This window comes from Bos javanicus, chromosome 25, assembly GCF_032452875.1.
Source record: "Bos javanicus breed banteng chromosome 25, ARS-OSU_banteng_1.0, whole genome shotgun sequence".
Lineage (NCBI taxonomy): Eukaryota > Metazoa > Chordata > Mammalia > Artiodactyla > Bovidae > Bos > Bos javanicus.
The window spans coordinates 4,138,936-4,151,597 of NC_083892.1; the positions used below are offsets into that span (position 1 = coordinate 4,138,936).

The window sequence follows — 12,662 nt, forward strand, 5'->3', positions numbered from 1 at the left end:
ACTGTCACAGAAATGGGATCTGTCCTCTCTTCTGCATTTTTTCCCAATTCATTTTCCCTTCTTACCGGTGCAATGGCCTGAACGGTCCCCCCACCCCTCCTCAAGGATACGTCCATATTCTTATTCTCAGAACCTATGAGTACTGCCTTATTTGGGAACAGGGTTTTTGCAGATGTAATTCAGTTCAGGATTTTGAGATGAGCAGATTCAAAAAACAGATCATGGCATCTGGTCCCATCACTTCATGGCAAATAGATACGTAAAAAGTGGAAAGAGTGGCAGATTTTTTTTTTCTTGGGCTCCAAAGTCACTGTGGATAGTGAACTGCAGCCACAAAATTAAAAAGATGGGTGCTCCTTGAAAGGGAAGCTATGACAAACCTAGAAAGCATATTAAAAAACAGAGATATTACTTTGTCAATAAAGGTCTGTATAGTCAAATCTATGGTTTTTCCAGTAGTCATGTACAGATGGGAGAGTTGGACCATAAAGAAGGCTGAGCACCAAAAAGTTGATGCTTTCAAATTGTGGTGCTGGAGAAGACTCTTGAGAGTCCCTTGGACAGCAAAGAGCTCAAGTCAATCCTAAAGGAAATCAACCCTGAATATTCATTGGAAGGACTGATGCTGAAGCTATAATACTTTGGCCACCTAATGGGAAGAGCTGACTCATTGGAAAAGACCCTGGTGCTGGGAAAGATTGAGGGCAGGAGGAGAAGGGGATGACAGAGGATGAGATGGTTGGAGGGCATCACTGATTCAATGGACTTGAGTTTGAGCAAACTCTGGGAGATAGCGAAGGACAGGGAAGACTGCATGGTACAGTCCATGGTGTTGAAAAGAGTTGGGCTTAGTGACTGAACAACAAAAACAATCTGCATAGGCTCTAAATGCAAAAGCAAGTGTCCTTATGAGAGGCAGAAGAGAAGAAGGCACAGATAGAAAAGGAGGAAGCAATGTGACCACAGAGGCAGAGACTGGAGTGATGTGGCCACACACCCAGGAATGCAGGCAGCCATTAGAAGTGGAAGAGGCGAGGAAGCCTTCTCCCTCAGAGCCTCTGGAGAGGGCCTGGCCCATTGGAACCCTGATTTTGGACTTCTGGCCTCCAGACTTTCTGTTGCTTTAAGCAACCCAGTTTACAGTACTTTGTTAACAGCAGCTGCAGGAAACCAATACACCTGAGTCCTCAGTCTGAAGTGGTCCCAGCTTCCTCTCTCACTCAAGGCCTTGTGATCCTGAGCGGTCATTTTCTGCTTCACTGCTCTGGTGTTTTGGGTTAACCCTTCCTCTGTGTGATGCATGGATCTGTGGCACTGGCAGCACTGGGAGCTTGTTATTGTGTAGTTGCTAAGTCATGTCTGACTCTTTGCGACCCCAGGGGCTGTAGCCTGCCAGGCTCCTCTGTCCATGGGATTTCCCAGGCAAGAATACTGGAGTGGGTTGCCATTTCCTTCTCCAGGGAGTCTTCTTGACCCAGGGATCGAAACTGTGTCTCCTGAATTGGCAGGCGTGTTCTTTACCCCTGAGCCACCTGGGGGGCAGATGATTCATACACACGTTCAAATTTGAGAAGCTCTAGTAGGATAAACTGTTTGGTGACAATCAGATCTTTTCTCTACCTGCAAGGATTCTAGTTTATTCACGTCAAATCTGTTAAATATGAAGTGGAAGTTTTGTAGATACAAACCAAATGCTTGGGATAGAATGGCATGCCAATGTGTTATGCATGCAGTGACATGATGTCTGAAACTTGCTTTAAAAGATTCAAGGAAGGAAAGAAGGAAAGAGGAAATAAAGGGCCTTGGGTGGGGACAGTGACGGACAGGTGAGGTGAAATGTGGACACATTTTTGCAGCTCGGTGCTGGGTACACAGAGCTTCCTTGTGAAATGCTCTCTACTTTTTCTGCAAGTTGGAAATTGCCACAATGAAAAGTTAGGAAATGCCTTGTTTTCCCAGCCATCCTTTATCTTTAGTTTTTTTCCCCCATGAATCCCATTTTTATCCTCTTGTGGAAATGGCTGGTGTTGGAGGGACACCTTTTCTATCGCAGTCTGTGGTTTTCTTTGCTTTGCTTCTTCATGTTTGTGGGTTTTGTTGGCTTTCAGGACATTTTTGTCAGAGTGTTGTTTCCGGGGGAGCAGGATGGGAGCTGGTCAAGGTTTATGGCATCATCTGACTGGGTTTCCAACAACATCCGCTGGGCTTGTGTTGTTATCGGCAGCAGGAATTTGATTTCCTTTCTCTTTCCCTACCTCTCCCACCTCTTTCATTCAGTCTTTTTTGTCCACTGGCTACAGTGTCATGTACATGACCTTTGGGTCTCTGATTTACATGTGATTTGCATATTACACTTCTAGTTCAGGGGTTCTTAATTAGGGGGTGGTTTTACCTCCTAAGGAACATCAGGCACTAGGAGAGGGATGCTGCTGGTCTAGTGAGTAGAAGCCAGGGATGCTGCTACACCCTCTACAGTGCACAGGACAGGCCACGCCCCAAGACAAACAATGACCTAGCCTCACATATCAATAGCAGGACAATGAGAAACCCTGATCCAGTCTTAAAGATCATCCAAGCGGGGGCTTTCCTGGTGATCCAATGGTTAAGATTCTGCACTACCAATGCAGGGGGCCTGGGTTCGATCCCTGTGCAGAGAACTACATGCCTCAGCAAAGATTTGGCACACCAAAAAAAAAAAAGAAATCATCCAGGTGCCTTTGGCCACAATTTTTTGCTTTGTCTCATGAAGGAGAGATGGACTCATGATTGACTGCAGTATCAATGAGGAATATTTACTCATAGGTTGATTTTGGGATAGACTGTGATTGCTCATTTGTGCAAGTGGTGCCCTGCACACCTCCAGGGGGCACCATCCATATGATATTAATGAAAACAACCCCCTCAAAATTGTGCAGCCCAGAATTGACAAAGCTGTAAGTGGTTGCTCCAGTTTTGGGGTTGCCCTGGTGGTTCTGGAACTGAGATAGACTTTTTATTCTGGCCGCCAGAGGCCCTGAGAATGCTGTCAAGTGTCGTTTCAAGAAAAGAGGAAATGTGGGACTGTGAGGACCTCACTTGCTTTATTTTAGACCTTCATTCCCTGGTGGTTCAGACGGTAAAGAATCTGCCTGCAATGCAGGTGACCTGGGTGCAGTCCTTGGGTCAGGAAGATCCCCTGGAGGAGGGAATAGAGTCTGGCAGGCTAATGTCTATGGGGTCACAAGAGTTGTACATGACTGAGAGACTAACACTTTCACTTTTTCACTTTCATCTCATTATAGAGCATCTTCTTTCGCCCCCGGGCCGTATCCATTTGACTAGATCTAAAATTGTCAGATTACAGTATTGTGGCTTTCATCTGAAATGTGGTGGTGTTAGCTTCTTATTTTCAGTCAGTTCCTTGGGGGAGGAAGTACATGCTGCCATAAGACTTCCTATCCACCCACTATTTGCTTGGCGGGATTTCCTTAGTTTCAGCAGCATAACTTAATCTTGCTGGTCCTCAATCACTTTGCAATAAAAACTGAGATTGCAGAAAATGTTCATTGTCATTACCAGTGATAGAGCAGTAAGTACAGGCTTCTGGAGGAGAGAGAGGGAATTGTGTGATTTAAACTAGCGGAATGAGCTGCTCGCCCCCAGAGAATGGCTTTTCATTACAGCAAGGTCTGAGGGAAACTATGACAGAGTTCAGGGACACAGAGGGACAGCTGGGAGGTGTGGTCACTGAATCCACTGGGCACTCCTGCCCTGTGGACAGACCCATGGACGGAGTTGGGATTTCTTGGGACTCGGTCTTGGCTCACTGAGTGCACCCCCACATCCCCACACCATGGGGCCCAGGCTGGGTGGTAGATCCCTGAGGTTCATGCTAGTCCTACTTCTGTTGCTTCTCCCTCTGGTGACAGTCCATGACTTTCCACCTGGGACCCATTAGTCCCCCATTGGTGACATGGTTTGTGTCAGGCTTGCCATTCCCCATCCTGACCTGGGTGTGGGCACGTGATTAGCATCATTCCATTCCCCTGGCCACAGAGATTGGTTCTGAGAAGCAAACTGGTGCAAGGGTAGTCAGTCTTGGGAATATGGGTTTGAACTGTGCTCCCCAAAAAAGATATTTTGGGGTCCTAAACCCCAGAGCTTCAGAATATGACCTTATTTGGAAACGGTCATTGCAGAGGTGAGGTTATTAGAGAGGAAGGTGTGCCCCTAATCCAAGTGACTGATGTCCTAATAAGACAGCCACGTGAAGACAGAGACATAGGAAGAACTCCACGGGCTGGACAGAGGACTGGAGGGGTGTACCTACAAGTCAAGGAATGCCAAAGATCATGGGCAAACCACGAGAAGCTTGGAGGAGACAAAGGATTCCTACAGCTTTCAGAGAGTATCGCTCTTGTTCATTGTTTGGTTGCTAAGTTGTGTCTGACTCTTTGCAACCCTATGGGCTACAGCATGCCTATCCTTCACTATCACCCAGTTTGCTCAAATTCATGTTCATTGAGTTGGTGATGCTATATCTAACCACCTCATCCTCTACCGTCCCCCTTCTGTTTTTGCCTTCAACCTTTCCCAGCATCAGGGTCATCCCCAGTGAGTTGGCTCTTTGCATCAGGTGGCCAAAATATTAGAGCTTCAGCTCAGCATCAGTCCTTCCAATCAATATCCAGGGTTGATTTCCTTTAGGATGGACTGGTTTGATCTCCTAGCAGACCAAGGGACTCTCAAGAGTCTTCTCCAGCACCATAGTTTGAAAGCATCAATTCTTTGGCTCTCAGTCTTCTTTATGGTCCAACTCTCATATATGTACAAGACTACTGGAAAAAAACCATAGCTTTATTGTTCTACTGACTCCTTGATTTCAAACTTCTGGCTTCTAGAGCCATGAAACAATGAATTTCTGTTGTTTTAAGCCCCATGGTGCTTTAGTGGTGCTTTGTTATGACGGCCCTAGGAGATTAGTATATGTACTTTCAAATTAGCAGTCTTCCTCCTTCTCCTTCTTCAGAATCATCATCGTTATCATCAGCTTTGTTTAAGCAACAGAGGGGGTCTCCTATGGATGTGGAGACTGTGATGTGGGGTAGTCCAGCCTCCATGGTCAGTCAGTGTGCCCTTTGGCATTAGGGATTAGACCGTAATTCTGGGGCTTTCTGGGGCTCCATGCTGGGGCACCATCCCCTATTACCTGTCACCTTTCCACAAAGACCGATGCTCCCCCCTGGTTGTCTGAGCCCCAACCATGACCTACTCATGATAGGCAGAATTAAGATGGCCTCAGGATTGATGCTCCGGATATACACGTTTGTAGAATTCCCTTCCCTTGCTCATGGGTGGGACCTGTGCCTGGCTTCTAACCAGTGGACATGGAAAAGTTGAAGAGATTTTGCAGAGATAACTAAGGGCGCTAACCAGTTGACTCTGAGTTAATCTAGAGGTGATTATCCTTGCTGGGCCTGACCTCAGCAGGTGCGCTCTTAGCAGAGAGTCCGGAGGAGATCCTCTCCTACTGGCCTTGAAGGAGCAAGCTGCCTGGGTTCTGCAGCTGCGGGGAAAGGAAGTCTTCTAATGATTACATAACCTTGGGAGAGGACCCAGAGCCTCAGATGAGACCACCCCAGCCGGCACCTTGACTGCAGCCTCGTGAGATTCTGAGCAGAGGACTAAAGTCAGCCATGCTCAGAGTCCTGACCATGGGGCCTGAGAGAGAATAAATGGGTGTTGTCCTAAGCTGCTAAATTTGTGTGGCTGTTATGCAGCCATAGAAAACGAATGTGCCATTCCATTTAAAGGAACAGTCAGGTGCTGTGGCCAAGACCCCTGGGTGTGTGTGTGTGTGTGTGTGTATGTGTTCAAGGAGGTGGGGGATGATGAAAGGAGCAGGGTGGAACCAGGTGGGAAGAACAAAACTACCTTGGAGGAAGTAACAGCCCTTCCGATGAGAGAGGGAAGCAGCTTGATCAACATGCAGCCCTGCCCAGTGCCCGGCCCTGCGGGGCTGGAGGGAGAACATTACCCAGGTCCTAGGAGCCTCCATCCTGCCCAGAAGTCCCACTTGCAGGCAGTGCTGGCGGCAAAACACATGCTTTGTAAGGATGCAAAGATCTTCTGACATGGAATGATGATGAAGTGGGATATTTTAAATTAATAGCCAGCTTTGTTTTTAAAATCCTCTCTCCTGGGGCTTGCCTGGTGGTCCAGTGGCTAAGGCTCCATGCTCCCAGCTCAAGGGGCCTGAGTTCAATCCCTGGTTAGGAAACTAGGTCCCACATGCCGCATCCAAGAGTTTGCATGCTGCCACAAAAGATCCTGCATGCCGCAGTGTCAAAGATCCCACATGCTGCAACTGAGACCCGACGCAGTCAAATAAATATTAAAAAAAACAAAAACAAACTTCTCTCCTTTAGTCTTTCCATCATTCAAGCAGTCAGGATTTCTGTTTTCATTTCCCGAGGAAAGGATCCCATGGGGGAAAGTGGAGAAATCAGAGACTCCTTTTGGCTTTGGGGTTTACATACTAAGCCTCTTTTGGGAGCCATGGAGGAGTTGGGGTGTAGAAAAAGGCTTCAGGGGGACACACACGGGAGTAAGAACAAATCTCTCCTGTTTGATTCCCTGAGAAAGGAAGCCCAGAGGCAGAAGGATCGCCAAGGAAGGGGCTCCTTGTCCTTGACTCTGGTGGAGTTCCAGCGAGAAGGAAGCGAAACCTCCCAAAAGATGTGTGGAGTTTGGGAGCAGAGTGGGCAGGAGCCTGGGACTGTGGGTCAAGCCCTGCAAAGAGGGCCAGACTCTGGAGACACGTTAGTGGGAAGCTGGCCATCTTCTGCCCTGCCCGGCTCCACAGGGATGCTCCAACAGTATTCGTTAGTTGATAGGATGAATACAGTCCTAACAAACTCCAGGAAGACTTTCTTCACCAGCATCAGGACAACTGATGAGGGATCCTAGGCCTGGGATGAGGGCCCAGATACCACACACCTGACAGCCCCCAGGCACAAGAAGGCCCTGCTGCTCAGAGTTCTGACCTCATCAGGCAAGTCAGCTACGTCTCAGGCCTGGGCCACGGCCTTTCCCTGCTGCGTGCTCCTTGCCTGGGACTGCCTGGTCCCTAATCTCCTGGCCTCTGTCTGGGAAGCTTGAAGGAGTGGTTGCTTGCCTTTTTGGGCTCCGTGAGCTCCTGTGGGAGCAGCTGCCGGTGCAGCTGAGCTGAGCAGCAGGACAGCAGCGTTGTCTCCTCACCCTTCTCCTGACTTAACTGGCCCTGAGGTGTTCATAAGAACTCCAGTTAATTAGTCGTTGGGCCCAGAGAGCCCCTTTAATCATACTTTGTGTCAGGCCTACCCCCTGGAATCTGAAGAGGTCTTTGGGTGCTGGCAACACCAATTTTTATCCATTATTTTTTTCTATTACGGATGATCCTTTTCCACGTAGGAGTCAGACAGAGGTCGGCTTGAGCCCAGCTCACGAAGACAGATGCTGGTGCTTTTGCTGGGTCCAGGGTGGCCTCTGTGTCGTTAACACAACATATTCAGGATGTCTCCCTGCTGCCTGGGAGCTCTGAGGATGTGCAACATTCAAAGGTGTTTGGGATGACTACTTAATTAGAAGGAAGAACACCAAATGGCTGTAGGCATGCTAAAGGTAGGGAGACCATGCTAAAGTGTCTGGGACCATCCAGGGCTGAGTTCAAGTCCTGCTTTGCCCCTCAGCAGAAGGTCTGCTGTGGGACCTCAGGAAAGATTTGTATGTTCATGGGCCTCGGATATCTCACCTGTTCTGACTTTTTATCACTGCTATGAGAATTGAAGGATATGGTGACTGTGGTACTTCCTGAGCATTTTTGTAAGCCAGGTTGTGGTTCAGTCACTTAAAACAGGGGTTTCAGCTGAGGGCCAGTTTGTCCCCCGGGGGTGCTGGGCAATGTCTGAGACATTCTTGGTTGTCACAATGTGAGGAAGAGACACTCCTGGCACCTAGATGATGGAGACCAGGGATCTGCCCGACATCCCACACTGCACAGGACAGTCCCTACCACAGAGGACTGTCTGGTCACAAACGCCAACAGTGCTGAGGCTGCAAAACCTGTTTTAAGGCAGTGACTTGTTCACCACCTCAATAAATGGCAGGTTGGTTATAAATAAGAAGGATAGAAGAACATGCTTTTTTCTATAAAGTGGTGAATTTATGTATATAGGCACTTTATAGATCTATAGTACTTTATAGGCAATACATACACATGGTCCAAGATCTAAAAGGTACACAGAATGTACAATCCAAAGTCTCCCTTCCACTCTATCCCCTTCCTGGAGGAATCAGTGATACCAATTCCTTGTTTATTTCTTTAGAGGTTCTCTGTGCATCTATAAGCAACTATATGCACATATACCCACACGTATGTGCACAAATACGCATGCTACACATATTCTTTGCATCTTGCTTTTGTCACTTAATCCTTCTTGGAGATAACTTCCTACCAGACACAAAAAGCTTCCTCAGTTCTTCTTAGTTAAAAAAAAAAATTAAAAGAAAAGTATTTTTGGCTGTGCTGCACAGCCTGTGGGATACTTAGTTCCCCGACCAGGGATTGAACCTGTGCCCCTTGCAGTGGAAGTACAGAGTCCCAACCACTGGACTGCTGGGGAAACCCCTCTCAGTTTTTCTTTTAAAGGTGACAGAGTATGCCATTCTATGCATGTCCAGTATTTTATTTAGCTACTCCCCTCTGATGGATAGGTTGTTTCTATTTTCTTTCACTGTTGCAAACTAATGTAATAAATAACTTTGTATGTGTATCATTTTCCACCAAGCAAATTATAATGGTAGGATAGAGTCCTAGAAGTGGAACTGCCAAATAAGAAAGTGTGTGTGTTTGTAATGTATGAGATGCTGCTGAATTACCCTCCATTGAAGCTGTAAGGCTTCCATTTCCTGCTGGCAGTAGTGTTGGGGTGATTTTGTAATTTAAAAAAATTTGCTCTCACCTTGTGTATCATCTCATCAAAAGCCTTCTTGGGATCAGTAAAAGGTGAGCATGCCTTACAATATTTTGTGCCCCTTGTATTCTCAGCGCTCAAGGACCCAGAATCTGCCCACGGGAGATCTTTAAGTGTTATGAAGTTAATGCCGCTGGGGAGTAGAGAAAAGTGCTCTTTTGTTCCTGCTTCCTGGTGCTAATGGTTCCCAAATGACTTGTGTTTGGAAGAGTTTACATGTAGTAAAATCCGTCTCAGCAAATCTCCCTCTGAGTGGTTGCTCAGCTTTATTTTTCGAGTTTCTGATTCAAGGGTCCCTTTGAGAGTTGGGTGGAAGTCCCAGCCAAAAGGCACCAGCAGTTTGCCCATCATGTCAGAGGTTCCCAGAGCTGCGCTTGGACCCCAGCAAGTGGTTCTCTGGGTGTGTGTGTGTTGAGGTCACATTACTAGCACCCCTCCCTGCCCAGCGAGAGGGGTCTGCCGATTCCCAGTTCAGAACGAGCAGAACCAGTTCTGTGTGTCCAGGGCCACCCTGGTTCCTAGTCTGGCTTCTCCCTTCCCACTTTCTGACCAAGTGGCTGGTCAGTTTTACTCAGCCTTGTGGAGTTGTTGTTTTCTCACCTGTGGATCGGGGACAACACTTGCTTGCAGTGTTGTCCTGGAGATACCCAAGGCAAAGCCTGTGGCACAGAGCCTGACATCAGGCTCAATTTGAAACGGAAGCCACTGTTAGTCTAATTACAGGGGAGCCCTTCGCATCCGGACTGCCTCCTCCTCTGCCTCTCGTTTAGACTGGAATCTCTTTGCTTAGTGGCAACTGGCATTCTGGATCCATCACGTTCCTTCTTGTCACAGAGACCTTGTACATGCTGTTCCCTCTGCCTGGAACACTTTTCCTTCCTCTGGACTCCCGAGGTCTCTTTCTTTTTATTTACTTATGTTTGGCTGTGGTGAGTCTTCATTGCTACGCAGGCTTCTCATTGTGGTGGCTTTCCTTGCCGTGGCGCATGGGCTCTAGAGCACACGGGCTTCGGTAGTTGCTGCACGTGGGCTCAGGAGTTGCGGCCCCCTGACTCTAGAGCACAGGCTCAGTAGTTGTGGTGCACGGGCTTAGTTGCTCTGCGGCCTGGGGGAATCTTCCTGGACCCAGAATTGAACCCCTGTCTCCTGCATTGGCCAGCAAACTTTTTACCACTGAGCCACCAGGGAAGCACGCGGGATCTTTGATCTTCCTTGCAGTATGCGGGATCTTTAATTGCGGCATACAAACTCTTGGTCGCAGCACGTGGGATCTAGTTCCCTGACGAGGGATCAAAGCCAGGCCTTTTGCATTGGGAGCATTGAGTCTTAACCACCGGACAACCAGAAAAGTCCAACCTCTCCTTCACTGGCAGCTCAACTGCCGTCTTCCTCCAGGAGCCCTTCCCTGTCTCTCTGATTTCCAGTCCATTTGCCCTTGCTGTCTTCTCCCAGAGAGGCTGTCCTCTTCCGTCTTGGTGCCTCTCTGGCTTGCAGTGACATCTATTCATGTGTTTACTTCTCTGATGTCTGTCTCTCCCAGTGACCCGCATGCTCCAGGTGAGCTGGAGGGGCCAGCTTGGGCAAGACCCCGAGGCAAGTGGGGGCTGGTTGGAGGCATGTGCAGGGGGCTTTTGTGATCTGGAGGGAAGCTTGTGAGAGGAAGAGAGATGAGAGAGGCTCAGAGTGAGTGGGTCAGGGGCCAGGCTGTGGGGACCTTCTGGGTCATTGAAAGACAAGATTTAACTTCTCTTCAAAGATCGTACATGTCCCTCCAGTGCACCAGCATTAAGCAGGGGAGCTACCTGATCTAACTGATTACTTTAGGCTTTAATATTTTATTATTCTCAATAAAAACCTTTTAATGATTTACTGTATACAAGATCACCGGCCATGATATGAAAGGCAGGGTGGAGGGTAGGGTGGGCCTAGGGCATCGGAGAGATGCCTTTGGAGGCTGCCGCTGTGGCCCCCATCCTGTCTGCAGGCCATGGGTTCTAGAGACAACCCTGTGCATGCCCGAGCATGCTTAAGCTAGCACTTCTTCCAGGGAAGTGATCCCAGGTCGTGTGGGCTGCCTCAGTCTCCCCAGAGGTGCCAGAGAAGCAGCTCTCTGTTTCAGGGAACGGTGGACGCCAGGCTTCTGCTGGCACAGTGGCCTGGCTGCGGGGCAGAGCTTACCCGAGATGGTGGTGAAGTGGGATGGGGAGGTCATGGTCACGAAGGGTGGCGTGAGGTACTTGGCCTTGACGCCCTCCTGGGCCAGACGGTCCATGTTGGGGGTGTCCACGTCCTGGTCATAGTCCCAGCGGAAGCCGTCGAAGGAGATGAGCAGCAGCTTGCGGAAGCTCTTCGTCCCGGGGACGGGGTGGCCACCGGCCCAGCCCAGCAGGACGGGCAGCAGCAGCAGCGCGAGGGCCCGGGGCCCTGTCATGTCTCAGCGCCTCCCACGCTCTCACTGCTGGGGTCACAGCCTGCTCCCGTTTTCTCCCTTGTTTTATCTGCGGTTGAGCAAAGTCCACGTTGATAATTCTGCCTCAGCTCTATTGTGGACCAGAACACCTGGAGCCTAATGAGATGGCACACGTCTGACATGATGGGAGAGCTCTGGAGGCGGGTGGTGGTGGTGCAACACTGATGCGCTTAATGCTGCGGCCCTGTGCACTCTAAAATGGTGAAAACATGCTCAGGATTATGTGCATCTTACTATGATATAAAAAGGCAAACCACGTGAAATGTTTTGGACTCGTACAAATTCCACTGTTGTGAACATTTGGAGAACAAATTAGGTTGGTGCTTTCCTTTACTCGATATAGCCTGTTTTTATAGGGAGAACAAATTACTGTTCGTTATGAAAACAGCCACTTTGGATTGCATGCTCATGAGGTCTGGGAACTGTACATACATCATCTATTCTATCCCATTTAATTTTTTTTGAAATTCTAGAAAGGTTATTAAGTTGAACATTCCCCATAAGAATTAAAAAAAAATCACTGTGGTCCAATACACATAAGATAAAATTTACCATTTTAATCACTTGAAAGCGGACAGTCTCAGCGACATTTAGTACATTCGCAGGGCTGACATTTAGTACATTCACATTCACCGCTCTCTGGCTTCAGGCTGTTTTCACCCATGCACGTTCGCAGTCTCTTCTCATTCCTCCCTTCCCCTAGTCCCCAGCAATCACTAATCTGCTTTCTGTCTGTTTGGATTTTTTTTTTTTAATATTTATTCATTTATTTGGCTGCACCAGGTCTTAGTTGCAGCATGTGGGATCTAGTTCCCTGACCAGGGATCGAACCTGGGCCCCCTGCATTGGGAGCTGAGAGTCTTAACCACTGGGCCAGCAGGGAAGTCCTGTCTGTTTGGATTGACTTATTCTGGGCGTTTCATATAAGTGGAGTCGTATAGCATCTGAGCTTCTGTGTCTGGCTTCTTTTGCCGAGCACCATGTTTTCAAGGTTCTTTAGTGGTGCCGTGGCATGTGTCAGTACTTCACTCCATTTTAAGGCGAAATAATATTCCACTGTATGGATGTTCCACAGCCATTCACCAGCTGATGGGCATTTGGCTTGCTTCCATGCTTTGGCTGTTGTGAATAGTGTTGCTGTGAACATTTGCATATGAGCTTTTGTTTGAATACTCCCCACTTTCAATTTAATTTTTACA

The 12,662-nt window shown here is 48.2% G+C and overlaps 1 protein-coding gene across 1 annotated transcript in view; it reads right to left on the reverse strand.

Annotated features, from left to right (window-relative positions):
* The window catches only part of LOC133238201 (ectonucleotide pyrophosphatase/phosphodiesterase family member 7-like), a 35,843-nt gene extending 24,416 nt beyond the window's left edge, over nt 1–11,427 (reverse strand). Inside the window, exon 1 of the mRNA XM_061401045.1 lies at nt 11,172–11,427. Within this exon, the coding sequence (XP_061257029.1) occupies nt 11,172–11,424 (253 nt within the window). The 5' untranslated portion in view covers nt 11,425–11,427. The remainder of the gene's footprint in view (nt 1–11,171) is intronic.
* Nucleotides 11,428–12,662: the final 1,235 nt, after the last annotated feature.